This window comes from Elgaria multicarinata, chromosome 5, assembly GCF_023053635.1.
Source record: "Elgaria multicarinata webbii isolate HBS135686 ecotype San Diego chromosome 5, rElgMul1.1.pri, whole genome shotgun sequence".
Classification (NCBI taxonomy): Eukaryota; Metazoa; Chordata; class Lepidosauria; order Squamata; family Anguidae; genus Elgaria; species Elgaria multicarinata.
In genome coordinates this window covers 137271826-137286896 of record NC_086175.1, presented here as the reverse complement: position 1 = coordinate 137286896, position 15071 = coordinate 137271826, and the positions used below count along the sequence as shown (strand labels likewise).

Below are 15071 nucleotides of genomic sequence, written 5' to 3'. Positions count from 1 at the left end.
CTTCTTTCAGATTCATCGCAGAATTGAGATCCAAGCTCTACAAAAAGAGCTTTTCCGTTCTTGGTTTTTTGCTCTATAACTTCAACGTGGTTCTATAGCAGAATATCACAATTACACAAGCAAGAAAATACCTTTTCTTTTACTTTCAGAACTATTAGCACTTTTCCCCCACTTAAAAATCCCAGGAAAGGGCTCTTAAAAAGCAGAAGTAAAACTGGAGGATCACAACACTCCCTAAAGAACCCACAAACAATTGTGTGTAAGGAATCAAGAGATTCCTATTTACTTCCTAAATAGCCTTTTCCTGATAGAGGGCAGCAAAGAACACAGGGCGTCAGATTCTGAACGACATCATGCCCTTCTCCAATGAGACTGCCAGTTTGCCAGCTTTCCTTCTCACAGGATTTCCCGGGCTAGAAAGTTTACACATCTGGATTTCCATCCCCATCTGCTCCATGTACCTCATGGCCATCGCGGGGAACTGCACCATCCTCTTCATCATCCGGACGGACCAAGCCCTCCATGAACCCATGTACTACTTCCTCTCCATGCTGGCACTCTCGGACCTGGGCTTGTCCTCCGTCACTTTGCCCACCATGCTGAGTGTTCTTTGGTTCAACCACCGTGTGATCGATTTCAACACCTGCCTTATTCAGATGTACTTCATCCATACTTTCTCCATCATGGAGTCGGGCATTTTGATCTCCATGGCCTTCGATCGCTTGGTGGCCATCCGGAATCCTCTGAGATACACGACCATCTTGACTGATGATACCATAATCCGGATTGGGCTGGGGGTCGCCATCCGGGCTGCCTTGCTCGTCTTTCCAGCTTCCTTCCTCCTGAAGAGGCTGCAATACGGAAGGGTAAATTTGCTTTCGTATTCTTTTTGTTTGCACCAAGATATTCTGAAGGTGGTGCGTTCAGATAGGAAGATCAGCAGCATCTACGGTTTGATGGTGGTGATCTCTTCCATGGTGCTTGACTCTGTATTGCTTGTGTTGTCTTATATGATGATCCTCAAAACCGTGTTAAGCATTGCCTCCAAGGAAGAGCGCCTCCGGGCCCTGAACACATGCATTTCCCACATCTGTGCTGTCCTCACTTTCTACATCCCAATGATTGGTCTCTCTATGATCCACCGATACGGGGAAAATGCTCCGCCCGTTGTTCACATCCTCATGGCCAACGTCTACCTTCTGGTGCCTCCACTGATGAACCCCATTGTGTATAGTGTGAAAACCAAACAAATTCGGACACGGATAGTGAGAAGGTTCCAGAAGGGTAAACAGTCAACTGGAACGTCTTAGAATCAGCACCCAGGCCAAGGGAGTCATTTGCAGTTTTATTGTTGATTAATTTATAGTGTTATTTTTATTCTTTATTGCTATTTTTATGCCATTCTATTTGACGTTCTGTATGCCATTCTTCTTTCATATTTTTGTGGAAAGCGGTGTATGAATTTGAATAATTAATTAATTGATTGATTGATAAAGTACAGAGAGAAGGGATGTGTGCTGATGGTTTTGGTGCTTTTTCAAAGTCAGGGCAAAAATATGTCAGGCATGTACTAGATAGTAATTGCCAGGATTGGCCCAGGTTCTCCGGTTTGGTTTAGGCCTCTGATTCAGATTCAGAGGCAGCTGCCCATAAACTAAATGGATGGTTTCCTGCCATTCCCAACTGGCTTCAGGGAGGGCCAGGAATCAGTTACCTAGGGTGACCATATGAAAAAGAGGACAGGGCTCTTGTATCATTAATAGTAATGTAGAAAAGGTAATTTCAGCAGGTGTCAATTGAAGAGGGTGAAATTCCCTCTTCATAATTATTTATTTATTTATTTATTTATTTATTTATTTATATAGCACCATCAATGTACATGGTGCTGTACAGATAACACAGTAAAAAACAAGACCCTGCCGCATAGGCTTACATTCTAATAAAGTTGTAGTAAACAATGAGGAGGGAAAGAGAATGCAAACAGGCACAGGGAAGTGTAAATAGGCACCGGGTGGGGTGAAGCTAACAGTATAGAGTCAGAACAAACTCAATATTTAAAAGCTATACGGAAAAGAAAAGTTTTTAGCTGAGTTTTAAAAGCTGTGATTGAGTTTGTAGTTCTCAAGTGTTCTGGAAGAGCATTCCAGGCGTAAGGGGCAGCAGAAGAAAAAGGACGAAGCCGAGTAAGGGAAGTGGAGGTCCTTGGGCAGGCGAGAAGCATGGCATCAGAGGAGCGGAGGGCACGAGCGGGGTAATAGAGATGAGAGAGGAGAGATAGGCAGGAGCTAGACCGTGAAAAGCTTTGAAAGTCAACAGGAGAAGTTTATATTGGATTCTGGAGTGAATTGGAAGCCAATGAAGAGATTTCAGAAGTGGAGTGACATGGTCAGAGCGGCGGGCCAAGAAGATGATCTTAGCAGCAGAGTGGTGGACAGAGACCAGCGGACTGATGTGAGATGAAGGAAGGCCAGAGAGAAGAAGGTTGCAGTAGTCCAACCGAGAGATAACCAGTGCGTGAACGAGAGTCTTGGCAGAAGAGACAGACAAAAATGGTCGAATCCTGGCAATATTATACAGGAAGAAACGACAGGATTTAGCTACTGCCTCGATATGAGGAATAAAGGAGAGCGAGGAATCAAATATAAAGCCAAGACTATGAGCTTCCTTGACCAGAGTAAACGTGACATCATTGACAGTAAGAGAGAATGAGAGGTGAGGAGCAGGTTTAGGAGGAAAAACAAGCAGTTCAGTTTTTGCCATATTAAGTTTCAAACGACGATGAAGCAGCCAGGCTGAGATATCTGAAAGACAAGCCGAGGAAAGGGGAAAAGAGGAGGACGAGCTGCCGTTAGCCGACACGCTGAAAGAGCGACTCTCCAGATAGGAGGCGAACCAGTTATAGACAGAGCCACAGAGTCCAAGGTCATGGAGGGAATCTAAGAGGAGATCGTGATCAACCGTGTCAAAGGCTGCAGTTAGGTCAAGGAGAATAAGGACGGAATAATGGCCTTTAGACTTGGCAGTAAGAAGATCATTGGTGATCTTGGTAAGGGCTGTTTCAGTGGAATGCAAAGGTCGGAATCCAGATTGAAAAGGATCCAGAGCAGAGTTACTAGAGAGAAAGTCAAGACAACGAGAGTAGACCACACGTTCCAGGATCTTTGAGACAAGGGGCAACAGAGAGACAGGTCGGTAGCTAAACAGAGATAGTTGATCAAGAGTGGGTTTTGAGAATGGGAGAGACTGTAGCATGTTTAAAAGCAGAAGGAAATGAACCAGAGGACAGAGAAGAATTAATGATGTGAAGCAAGGACGGGAGGATAGCGGGGATAAGATTAATAAAGACGCGAGAGGGAATCGGATCACGGGAGCAAGTGGAGGGCTTCGACGAGCGCAGTATTTTAGACAGTTCATCAGCTGAGACCGAAGGGAACGCCAAGAGAGTTGCAGGAGGAACTGACAGGTGAGGAACAGGAGCTGGGAGCTGCAGTTAAAGCTGCAGAAGCCCTGCCCTCTTTTGTGTCTGGCCACTCTACTATAGTGAGTGTAGCTTTAACTGTTGTGATGAAGAGGGAATTTCACCCACTTCAATTGACACCTGCTGCAATTCCCTTTTCCACTTTACTGTTAAAGATACAGGGGCCCTGTCCTGCTTTTCATATGGTCACCCTACAGTTACCTAGGGAGGTTGTGGGCTATCCCACCCTAGAGGCTAGGGTGACCATATGAAAAGGAGGACAGGGCTCCTGTATCTTTAACAGTTGCATAGTAAAGGGAATTTCTGCAGTTGTCATTTGTACATATGGAGAACTTGGTGAAATTCCCTCTTCATAATCACAGTTAAAGCTGCAGGAGCTATACTAGAGTGACCATTTTAAAAGAGGACAGGGCACCTGCAGCTTTAAATGTTGTGATGAAGAGGAAATTTCACCAGGTTCTCCATATATACAAATGACACCTGCAGAAATTCCATTTTCAATACAACTGTTAAAGATACAGGAGCCCTGTCCTCCTTTTCATATGGTCAGCCTACTAGAGGCCTTCAAGAGGCAGCTGGACAACCATCTGTCAAGGATGCTTTAAGGTGGATTCCTGCATTGAGCATGGGTTGGACTCGATGGCCTTGTCGGCCCCAGAACTGGACGCAATACTCTAGATGAGGCCTAACTAGGGCTGAATAGAGACTACGTCACGTGATTTGGAAGCTATACTTCTATTAATGCAGCCCAAAATAGCATTGGCCTTTCTTGCAGCCATATCGCGCTGTTGGCTCATATTCAGCTTGTGATCTACAACAATTCCAAGATCCTTCTCGTTTGTAGTATTGCTGAGCCAAGTATCCCCCATTTTGTAACTGTGCCTTTGGTTTCTATTTCCTAAATGTAGAACTTGGCATTTATCCCTATTAAATTTCATCCTGTTGTTTTCAGCCCAGCACTGCAGCCTATCAAGATCACTTTGAAGTTTGTTTCTGTCTTCCAGGGTATTAGCTATCCCACCCAACTTGGTGTCATCTGCAAATTTGATAAGCGTTCCCTGCACCTCCTTGTCCAAATCATTAATAAAAATGTTGAAAAGCACTGGGCTCAGGACTGAGCCCTGCGGTACCCCACTCGTTGCCTCTCCCCAGTTTAAGAAGGTTCCATTGATAAGTACTCTTTGAATCCGATTCTGTAGCAAACTGTGAATCCACCTAATAGTTGTTCCATCTAGCCCACTTTTAGCTAGTTTGTTAATCAGAATTGTTAGATCAATGTTCTTTTCACCCAAGGACGAGATCCAAACAGCCCTTAAGCACGACTCCACCATTCCAGCGACAGAGGGTTCAAAAGCGCTTTATTGATTAGTAATCAAGGCCTGGTCTCTTCAAAGGGAGCAATCAGACAAAAAACATAGGGAATATGGTACAGTATTAAAGCTTTCAAGGGGCAGGGCCCAGTAGCAGCATTAACCAATCAGAACATAACACTGAGGCATAGCTAATTATGCTAAACAGTCCTGTAAACAATACCTTTGGCCTGACAGTAAGTTACAGAGAGTTAACTTCGACACAGACAGCTGGAGCCAGGACTCTTGTTTATATTAGTAATCAAGGATGCAAGGATGCACACAAGGAGACATTCTCATACAGGGCATTATGACATTTTGCTTGGTGTGCAATAGAGACTTTACAGTTTCCTGTTAAAAATGGAGGTGGTTATGCTAACATTTTTCCCCCTTTAAAGCAATTTAAAAACCAAGCTTGCTAACTTCTTTTAGATCATCTGTGGCTAAGGCTTCACAATACAAATACATTTGCTGGTGGATTACAGATTTTGCAAGATTTTTCACAAAAGACAAAATACAGGGAAGGCAAAAAGCAAGGATAAACAAAAATCATTACAATGGAACGAAATATAATGCAAGAAATCCCTCTTTTAACTACTCCATATTGGATAACTAGTGAGCCATCTAAACAGGGACATACTAAACCGAAGGACACCGAATGGCCATTGAAATGCATTGGTTTATTCCGAATGGCCATAGGAAATCATTGGAGGAGTTTAGGGATCATCTACAAATCAAAATCCCTAAAGGAGTTAAACATTCAGTTTTCATAGAAAACCACACAGAATCAAAATACAAACTAACAGAGCGGTTTTAGGGAACAACAACTACGACCCCCCAACACTGTGGTTCTAGGGATCACCCCCAACTTCAAGAAGAAATCAGAATGCAATAAAAAGAGGGTAATGACAGTTTTATACACTGCTTTATAAGCACCAGTTCTCAAACACCCAAATATGAGAAAGGAATTTTGTCGCAACATGCCAAACATTATTTAGATGTTTCTATATGAGCCCCCTCCCGACGCCCACACCTTACAACAGGCCGGTTTCAAAATGGCCATAGGAAAACAACAGGCTGTCAGGCAGCCCCACAAAAAAGAGGGGGAGCCCCCAAAAAGTTCAGGGAGGTTGGTAATAAGGCTGTAAGTACCATAAGAGCCCCTGTTGAAGGCATGCTCCATTGGAATGGCCCCCACATTGCACACAGGCACCTTAGGTTCCATCAGAACGGCCATAGGAAAGCACTGGGCTGTCAGGCAGCCCCCCCCAAAAAAGGGGGAGCCCCATAATTGTTGTGGAGGTTTGAACTGAGACCCTAAGCATCCTAAGAGTTTTTGCTGGAGGCGTGCTCCATTGGAATGGTCCCCACATTGTGCATGGTCACGTTAGGTTCCTTCAGAATGGCTATAGGAAAGCATGGACTGCAATATATGTTATTTTATTATGATTAATAAGGACTAAGCTTTATTGTGATTAAGATGTCCACACATTTTTATCTGCTTAAAGTCATTGACTATTCAGTTCTGAAACTGGGTTCTCATTTTAAGGGCTTTTTTTTAAACAAAATATTTTGGTTTAGTTGTACTTTTTTCAAAAGTTGTTGAATTCTGCCATTACTGTTTAAGTAGATAAAAACACCTGAGCTTCCTAATTATTACAGCCTCAGAACTACATGCCCCCCCTTTATGAAATCCTGCACAGTATTTTTTTTATGAGGACAGCCTTTGAACTTACCTAAAGGAATAGAATGGAGTGGAGTCAGTAGTAGGGTGACCATATGAAATGGAGGACAGGGCTCCTGTATCTTTAACAGTTGTATTGAAAAGGAAATTTTAGCAGGTGTCATTTGTATATATGGAGAACGTGGTGAAATTTCTTCTTCATCACAACAGTTAAAGCTGCAGGAGCCCTGCCCTCTTTTAAATCTGGTTACTCTAGTATATCTCCTGCAGCTTTAACTGTTGGGATGAAGAGGGAATTTCAGCAGCAGCTGAGTCTGGGTGTGGCTCAGCAACCTTTATTAGGAAAAGCCCAGCAGTCAGCATTTGGTAGCTGCTGGAAACAGCCTCTCCCCAACTTCTCCTGGTTTCTTCGCCCATCTTGAACCCAACTTGGACTCCTGCTTGACCCTGCTATTGGATTGTGTATGTATTGGGCTGCCTAACTCTGTTGGACTACTTCTGCTTTGGCTGACTCTATGGCCCTTTTCAGAAGATACCTTAAACCACAGGTTTGAGCACTGTAGTTAAAGCCATGGTTTAACATGTCTTCTGAACAGGGACATTATCTTGGCTTGCTTGCCTGTGTCTTGACCCTGTGCCTGTTATCTAGACCCCTCCTGCATTTGCCAGAGCTTCTGAAACTTGTCTTCTGGAACTTTGGCCTGGGTTATTACTTGTCCCTTCCATCAGCCCTATAATTAAGATTGCTACCAACACAGGACTGCTAAAATCAAATGTTAAAGAGAGAGCTACTGTGTGTCTCTGGCTGCAGCATGGTTTAGCGTGTTGTCTGAACCAGGCCTCTGTGTGTTCTCTCCTCACACACACCCACACCCAAAATCTGGGCTCCAGCAGGATCAGGAGAAAATTGCAATGCCCTAGGTCCTTCCTGGCTAAAAAGGATTCAGTAGCACCTTTTCCAGAGGGCTTCCTAAAACAATTCCTATCTGCCCCTGCTTATATTAGGGTGTCTAAAAACCCCTTTTTTCATGCAAAAATTATGCAGTAACCAGCAAACTGTTCTTTTGGTAAACATGGGGTGTGTGTGTATATATCTTGTGTCACCTTAAAAACAGAGCTGCAGCACAATCCTAAATATGTCTACTCAGAAGTAAGCCCCACTAAGATCAGTAGGATTTACACCTTTCTAGTCTTGAGTCTGTCTGCAAGGCTTTCTAAACAAAGGAAGGTTATTAAAGCACAAAAATATAACTGTCTCACTGCCTCCTAGGGCGTTGGCATGGGTGAGCATTCTGCCTGCAAACTGATTGGTCTGGATTTGTTTCACCTGTGATGTTGAGAAGCCAAAGGTGCATTTAAAAATAAAAGTACAGTGGTACCAATATTTGGCTTCACACAGGCAGCTTGCGCAGGATTCTGGGCTTCCAATTCTTTGTCTACTCTCTGGTGACTGTAATCCGATATTACTTGCTGGTTTAGAGGCAGAACAGTGTTAATGTTTAAACTTAATTCAGGTCTCAGGTAAACACTTCCTGCAGTTGGAGGCTCTACTTTTGTAGTCCTTTCTCTATCTAAAGGCAGTTGATTAGGAAGCAAGAGCTCGTTAACAAAGGGACGTACTAAAACAAAGGACAGTACTTGCCCATAGGGAAGCCATGCTTGCCCATAGGGAAACCTAGGACAGAATTCTGCATAGAGAAGCCATGCTTGCCCATAGGGAATCATTGAAACGCACTTGCCCATAGGGAAACCTAGGACAGAATTCTCCATAGAGAAGCCATGCTTGCCCATAGGGATCCATTGAAAAGCACTTGCCCATAGGGAAACCTAGGATAGAATTCTGCATACAGAAGCCATGCTTGCCCATAGGGAATCATTGAAAAGCACTTGCCCATAGGGAAACCTAGGACAGAATTCTCCATAGAGAAGCCATGCTTGCCCATAGGGATCCATTGAAAGCACTTGCCCATAGGGAAACCTAGGACAGAATTCTCCATAGAGAAGCCATGCTTGCCCATAGGGATCCATTGAAAAGCACTTGCCCATAGGGAAACCTAGGACAGAATTCTGCATAGAGAAGCCATGCTTGCCCATAGGGATCCATTGAAAAGCACTTGCCCATAGGGAAACCTAGGACAGAATTCTCCATAGAGAAGCCATGCTTGCCCATAGGGATCCATTGAAAAGCACTTGCCCATAGGGAAACCTAGGATAGAATTCTGCATAGAGAAGCCATGCTTGCCCATAGGGATCCATTGAAAAGCACTTGCCCATAGGGAATCCTAGGACAGAATTCTCCATAGAGAAGCCATGCTTGCCCATAGGGAAACCTAGGACAGAATTCTCCATAGAGAAGCCATGCTTGCCCATAGGGAAACCTAGGACAGAATTCTGCATAGAGAAGCCATGCTTGCCCATAGGGATCCATTGAAAAGTACTTGCCCATAGGGAAACCTAGGACAGAATTCTCCATAGAGAAGCCATGCTTGCCCATAGGGAAACCTAGGACAGAATTCTGCATAGAGAAGCCATGCTTGCCCATAGGGATCCATTGAAAAGTACTTGCCCATAGGGAAACCTAGGACAGAATTCTCCATAGAGAAGCCATGCTTGCCCATAGGGAAACCTAGGACAGAATTCTCCATAGAGAAGCCATGCTTGCCCATAGGGAAACCTAGGACAGAATTCTGCATAGAGAAGCCATGCTTGCCCATAGGGATCCATTGAAAAGCACATGCCCATAGGGAAACCTAGGATAGAATTCTGCATAGAGAAGCCATGCTTGCCCATAGGGATCCATTGAAAAGCACTTTCCCATAGGGAAACATAGGACAGAATTTGCATTGGATCCCTATGGGCAAGTATGGTTTCTCTATGGAGAATTCTGTCCCATTGTTTTCTATGGGCAAGTGGTTTGCATATGATCCCTATGGGCAAGTATGGTTTGTCTATGGGCAAGTACTGTCCTTTATTAACAAACACAAACTGGTGTGATGGAGCTTTTAGAGCATACACTCATGCACACACCATGTAGAGGGAAGAGGGGAGGGAACCCCAAAAAGCAAGACACCTTTCCCTTTGCTGAAACCCTTTCCTATAGACTGCAACTAGTGTGTGTTGCAGTGCCTGGTCTCAGTGGCCTGGTTCAGACAAAACGCTAAACCATGCTGCTTAACCACAAAATGGTTAATGGAATGCATTAAGGTCAATGCATTCCATCAACCATTTTGTGATTAAGCAGCATGGTTTAGCATGTTGTCTGAGCCAGGCCAGTGAAGAGGAAGGAAAACGTGTGTCTGTGTGTGTGGCCTGACTAGAAGAGGCGAGACACCCAACAATGGCACTTTGCTCTGGCAAGCAAGAAGCCTAGTGCTTTCAGCAGGAGCCTTTCCTCTGGGAAGAGAGTCTCAGTTGCCCTGGGGAGTGGGGGGGGGGGTAAGGCACACTGTCTTCTTTTAATTGGATTTTAAAATTTCATATTGGTTTTAACATGTTAATGTTTTAATTTATTTTAGGATTGTATATTCTATTTTATATGTATGGTTTTATCTGTATGCCGCCCTGAGATCCTTGTGATATAGGGTGGGATGTAAATGTTTTAATAAATAAATAAAATGCCTCTGGGAAGAAGGGGAGTCTGGACTCTCCCAGACATGAAGGTACTTACACAGTGCCATGGAGAAGTGCAGTGCCATGGGTCCTAAGCCCTGGAAAAGATGCTCCTTGATATGGGAGAAAGACTGGGGCGCCTTTCCATCCCATCTAACCAAAGGGAATAATTGCTGTAGTTGTCAGAAACCTGCTTTTAACAAAAGATGGCCTTACATGCTAATGGCTGCCTTAAAATACAGGTGTGCAGACTGACCAGGTGTGTCACTAACGATCACTCTGGCTATCCAGCATTCATATTCTGCTCAGGTTTAAAATAAAACCACACACTTTTGCCTTTGGAGAATACATTTTTAAGAGGTCTGTTAGGGACTGAATTGCTTGGTCCAGCTTCGCTGATTCTTCTCAGCCCTGTTCCCTGGGCTTTTCTCCCAAGGGGGGATGGAGACGTCTTGGCTTTTGGGCTGCCTCAAAAGGGAGCCGCTACTTCTCACTTGCAAAAGAGCTGCTTTGGAACAAGAGAGTTCCTTAAGCCCTGAAATAAGAGTAGGGTGACCATATGAAAAGGAGGACTGGGCCCCTGTATCTTTAACAGTTGTATTGCAAAGGAAATTTTAGCAGGTGTCATTTGTATATATGGAGAATCTGGTGACATTTCCTCTTCATCACACCAGTGAAAGCTGCAGGAGCCCTGACCACTTTTAAATCTGGTCACTCTAGTATAGTTCCTGCAGCTTTAACTGTGGTGATGAAGAGAGAATTTCACCAGGTTCTCCATATATACAAAGGGCACCTGCTGAAATTCCCTTTTCTATGCAACTGTTAAAGATGCAGGAGCCCTGTCCTCCTTTTCATATGGGCACCCTAAATAAGAGGCATTTGCCATGAATAAGAAACCCCAGTGCTGAGGAGAGAGAGAAAAATCCCCTCAGAAGGAATTTTATTGTTTTACTCTGTACAGCACCATGTACATTGATGGTGCTATATAAATAAATAAATATAATAATAATAATAATAATAATAATAATAATAATAATAATAGAATGCAATTAATAACAGCTGGCTTCAGTCTCACAATTGCTGGGAGCCAGAGGAAGGCGAGGTGGACCTGAGTGAGGGTTTAGGGAATATGGCCTGAGGTAAAAAAAAGAAAGGGAAAAAAGTATTAAGAGGCTTGTAGGGTGGATTTGATTTAAATCATGATTTAAATCACTACTCAGAAAGACTTTGAGGTGACCCCCCCCAAAAAAGGTGCACTCTTCCTTGCTAAAGTTTACACAACTCAGAGTTACCAAAGACTCATTCTTGCTGGTATAAGCTTAATATTTACAACCAGATGAAGGTTTCAGTTTTAGAATAGCAACTTTTCAGAATAGTTTTACAGTTATATAAAAAAATAGTATCTAATAGTTTCTAATAGTATCATATTTGGTGATACTATTAGAAACACATCATAGATAGATAATTATGAAATTATTGTGAGGTAAACTGTCTCCAGTTTAATAGGTTAATCATTCATATTTGGCCACTTTTCTGCTGTACTTTATTGGAAGGTGAAAAATAATCTTACAGAAACCTCTGGAAGAGCATGACATTGTGAATGGATTCATGGAATTCATTTACCAAAAAATTAAAAATGCCTCATGCTACGTAGTTAAAAACTAATCCTTATTTCATGATGAATAACCTTTGAACTATAATGTGTCTTAAATAGAAAACTATCTTTAGATAGATTTTTCCTCAAAAAATATATCAAAAGCATCAAATTTAAATTTAAAAAATTCATATTTTTTTTGGATTTTGGATTTTTAATCAGTGATTTAATCAGCGATTTTAAAAAATCACTGTTGCTGCTTGTAGTCCTTCAGAGTTGCCACCAAGCAATCTTGAAAATCCTAAAGTAAATATTAGGGTCCCCTCAGGTCTGGAGTTCTTGCTGTCTCCTGCAGCCCACACTTTCAGTCCTTAATCTCTCTCAGGGACCCCCCCCACACCACACCCCCAAACTTCCATGTCCCCTTTTAATACAAATCGCCCAGTCAAAATCACGCACTCAAGAGTAAAGTTTTTTTTTTTAAAAAAAAAACTTTTGGTGATTTTAAATTTTGTATATTTGTTTTTAATGTTCATTGTTTATAACTTTTGTAAACCGCCCAGAGAGCTTTGGCTATGGGGAAGTATCTAAATGTCATAAAATAATGAAGTTAACGGAAAAGGAGCACAAGTCCTGGTTTTCCTCAATCTAGAGCTTTCAGCTACAGAAGGGGCCCAATCCTCCCCCTTTCCCAAACAAAGAGGTAAAGGGGTTTAAGGACTGGGGCATTGCTTCAGTAGGAAAAGCACCTAATTTGTGTGAGAAAGGGGGGATCTACACTATTGCTTTTAAAGCGTTTTAAAGCGCTTTGAAAATGTTTTGAAACCTGTATATGCAGTGTGTCCTGGGCCCCAACAGTTGTCAAAACTGTTAAAAAGCGCTTCCAAATCAGCTTTGGAAGAACCAGTTCCCCACTATCTATATTATATATTAATGCCACTTTGTAGCATTACAGACTACACAAAGGCTCGAGGCTGAAAATTTCTACTCAGGAGCAAAAGCCTGCTCATGAGGAGAAGGAACCAGTCCTTTTAAAGTTTCTTTTCCCCTTCTTTTTTTAATAGCTGCTTTCAGTGCTGCAAAGCATCGAATGGGCGGAGACTGAAGGGGTCTACTCAAGAGAAGGAAGGACCAGCTGTGAATGCCAACGAGCCAGACTCTGTTCAGCTGCAGCAACAGAGCCAGCATGCGCATAATCTCTCCGTCTCCCTCAGGACCTCAGTTAGGTGGAGAGTTTGCGCAGGGGAGAGACATAAACGAAGAACCAGCCCTGCCATGCCAGCAGCACAAAGGCCCAACTGGCCATGTGGGGCCAGAGTCTCACCTGGAAGTGGCTCATTTAAAAAAACCAGAGCCGCCTCGTGGGGGCATAGCCGCCTCATGGGGGCATAGCTGGGCATAGCTGCCTCGTGGGGGCATAGCTGGGTATAGCCACTTCGTAGGGGCATAGCTGGGCATAGCCGCCTCATGGGGGCATAGCCGCCTCGTGGGGGCATAGCTGGGCATAGCCGCCTCGTGGGGGCATAGCCGGGCATAGCCGCCTCGTAGGGGCATAGCCGCCTTGTAGGGGCATAGCCAGGCATAGCCGCCTCGTAGGAGCATAGCCGCCTCATAAGGGCATAGCCGGGCATAGCCGCCTCGTAGGGGCATAGCCGCCTCGTGGGGGCATAGCCGGGCATAGCAGCCTTGTGGGGGGGCACAGCTGCCACGTTGCCACGAGGGAGGACAGCCGAGTACAGCCGCCACGAGGGGCACAGCTGAGCACAGCCACCACATGGCATAGCGCCTTCTTGCTTGGCCTGCCTGCTTACCGGGACTGTTTCAACCTGCAGCTGGCCACTAAGGGTTTGCTGTTGGGGACTCTGTGGTGGCTGGATTGGCCCAGAGCATCACCTGGAAGAGGCTCATAAAAGAGCTAGCCCTGCTGTGTCCTTCCTTCCTGGGAGCAGCACAAAGGCCCAACTGGCAGCGTGAGACACCCAGCCCTCTGCCTCAGCTGTGTTTTACCTGCTAGCAAGAGTGCCTTCTCGCTTGGCCTGCCTGCTGACCTGGACGGCTTCAATCTGCAGCTTGGCTGGTAAGGGTTTGCCTCTGGGGACTGTGTGGTGGGGGGATTGGGCCAGAGCCTCACCTGGAAGAGGCTCATTTAAAAAAAACACCACCAGCCCTGCTACTCGGGGGCAAGCTGTCATTTGGGGGCAAGCCTCAACACACGGGCGACATTTACGATCATCAGAGGGGGCCCCTGCTTCTCGTTCCAAGAAGAACAGACTGTCGTCATGAAGATCCTCGACGGCAGGGTCTTCTCTGTAGCAGCTCCCACCCTCTGGAAAAACCCTCCCTCGTGCAGTTTGGGAGGCGGAAATAGCTTCGGCTATTAGACGGTATAAAAATGTAATAAATAAATAAATAAATAAATAAATAAACTTCCTTCAAAAGCCTCCTGAAGACGTACCTGTTTAGACAAGCTTTCCCTGGACTATAACTTGCATTGGTTTTATATGACATTTTAAAATCGTTATTCTTGATTTTGTGTATTATGATTTGAGCTGCCCAGAGAGCCTTGGCTGTTGGGCAGTATAAATATATAATAAAGGAATAAAATAGGGTTCTGCTCTCTTGGCTAGTCTGCTGTAGTTATGGCCGGGGTGGTCAGAGAGTTACTTGGCCAGTGGCTTTGCTCCCCTTCTCCTCCTGGTTGTCCTGAACAGCAAATGAGCCAACAAGCCCTATTGAAATGCAGCTTCTGTTTGAGGGACATCTGAAAACTAAAGGTGTCTCTTTGGATATTGCAATTAGTAAGTTTTAGTTTGCATTAGTCTTAAGTGTTTTATTTGTTCTTGTGTGTAATTGTACGTTTTCACTTCTCTTCTCAGCTTGTCTGTCTGCTTGATCTACTTGCATCAAAGACAGCTAAGTGCCTGGGATTTCATTTTATAATGTTTCTTGTGTTTTGCATTGTTGTGGGTTGCATTTTATTTTCTGATGCATTTGGGGTTGGAATTGTTGTGGGTTGCATTTTATTTTCTGATGCATTTGGGGTTGGAATTGTTGTGGGTTGCATTTTATTTTGTAATGAAATTTGTGTTTTGAATGGTTATTATTGTGAGAGTTGGGTTGTGTAACTTTTTTAGCGTTTATCACGCAATCCTACATGTGTTTAATCAGAAGTAAATCCCAATGACCCTGTTCAGGAGGCACCTTAAAGTACGGTGGTTCAGGCTTTTTTGTTAACAAAAAAGTCTGAACCACTGTGGTTTAAGGAGCCTTCTGAACAGGGCCAATAGGGTCTTCAACTGTGAAATGGGAGGGCACCAGGTTGGGGAAGGGTGGTTTAGAGGAAGAATGATTGGTACT

General features: G+C 44.0%; 1 protein-coding gene across 1 annotated transcript; it reads left to right on the top strand.

Moving 5' to 3' along the window:
* The first annotated feature begins 353 nt into the window (after nucleotides 1-353).
* LOC134399704 (olfactory receptor 51G2-like) lies at nucleotides 354-1310 on the top strand. The gene has a single exon (XM_063127790.1). The coding sequence runs from the start codon at nucleotides 354-356 to the stop codon at nucleotides 1308-1310; it is 957 nt and encodes a 318-aa protein (XP_062983860.1).
* Nucleotides 1311-15071: the final 13761 nt, after the last annotated feature.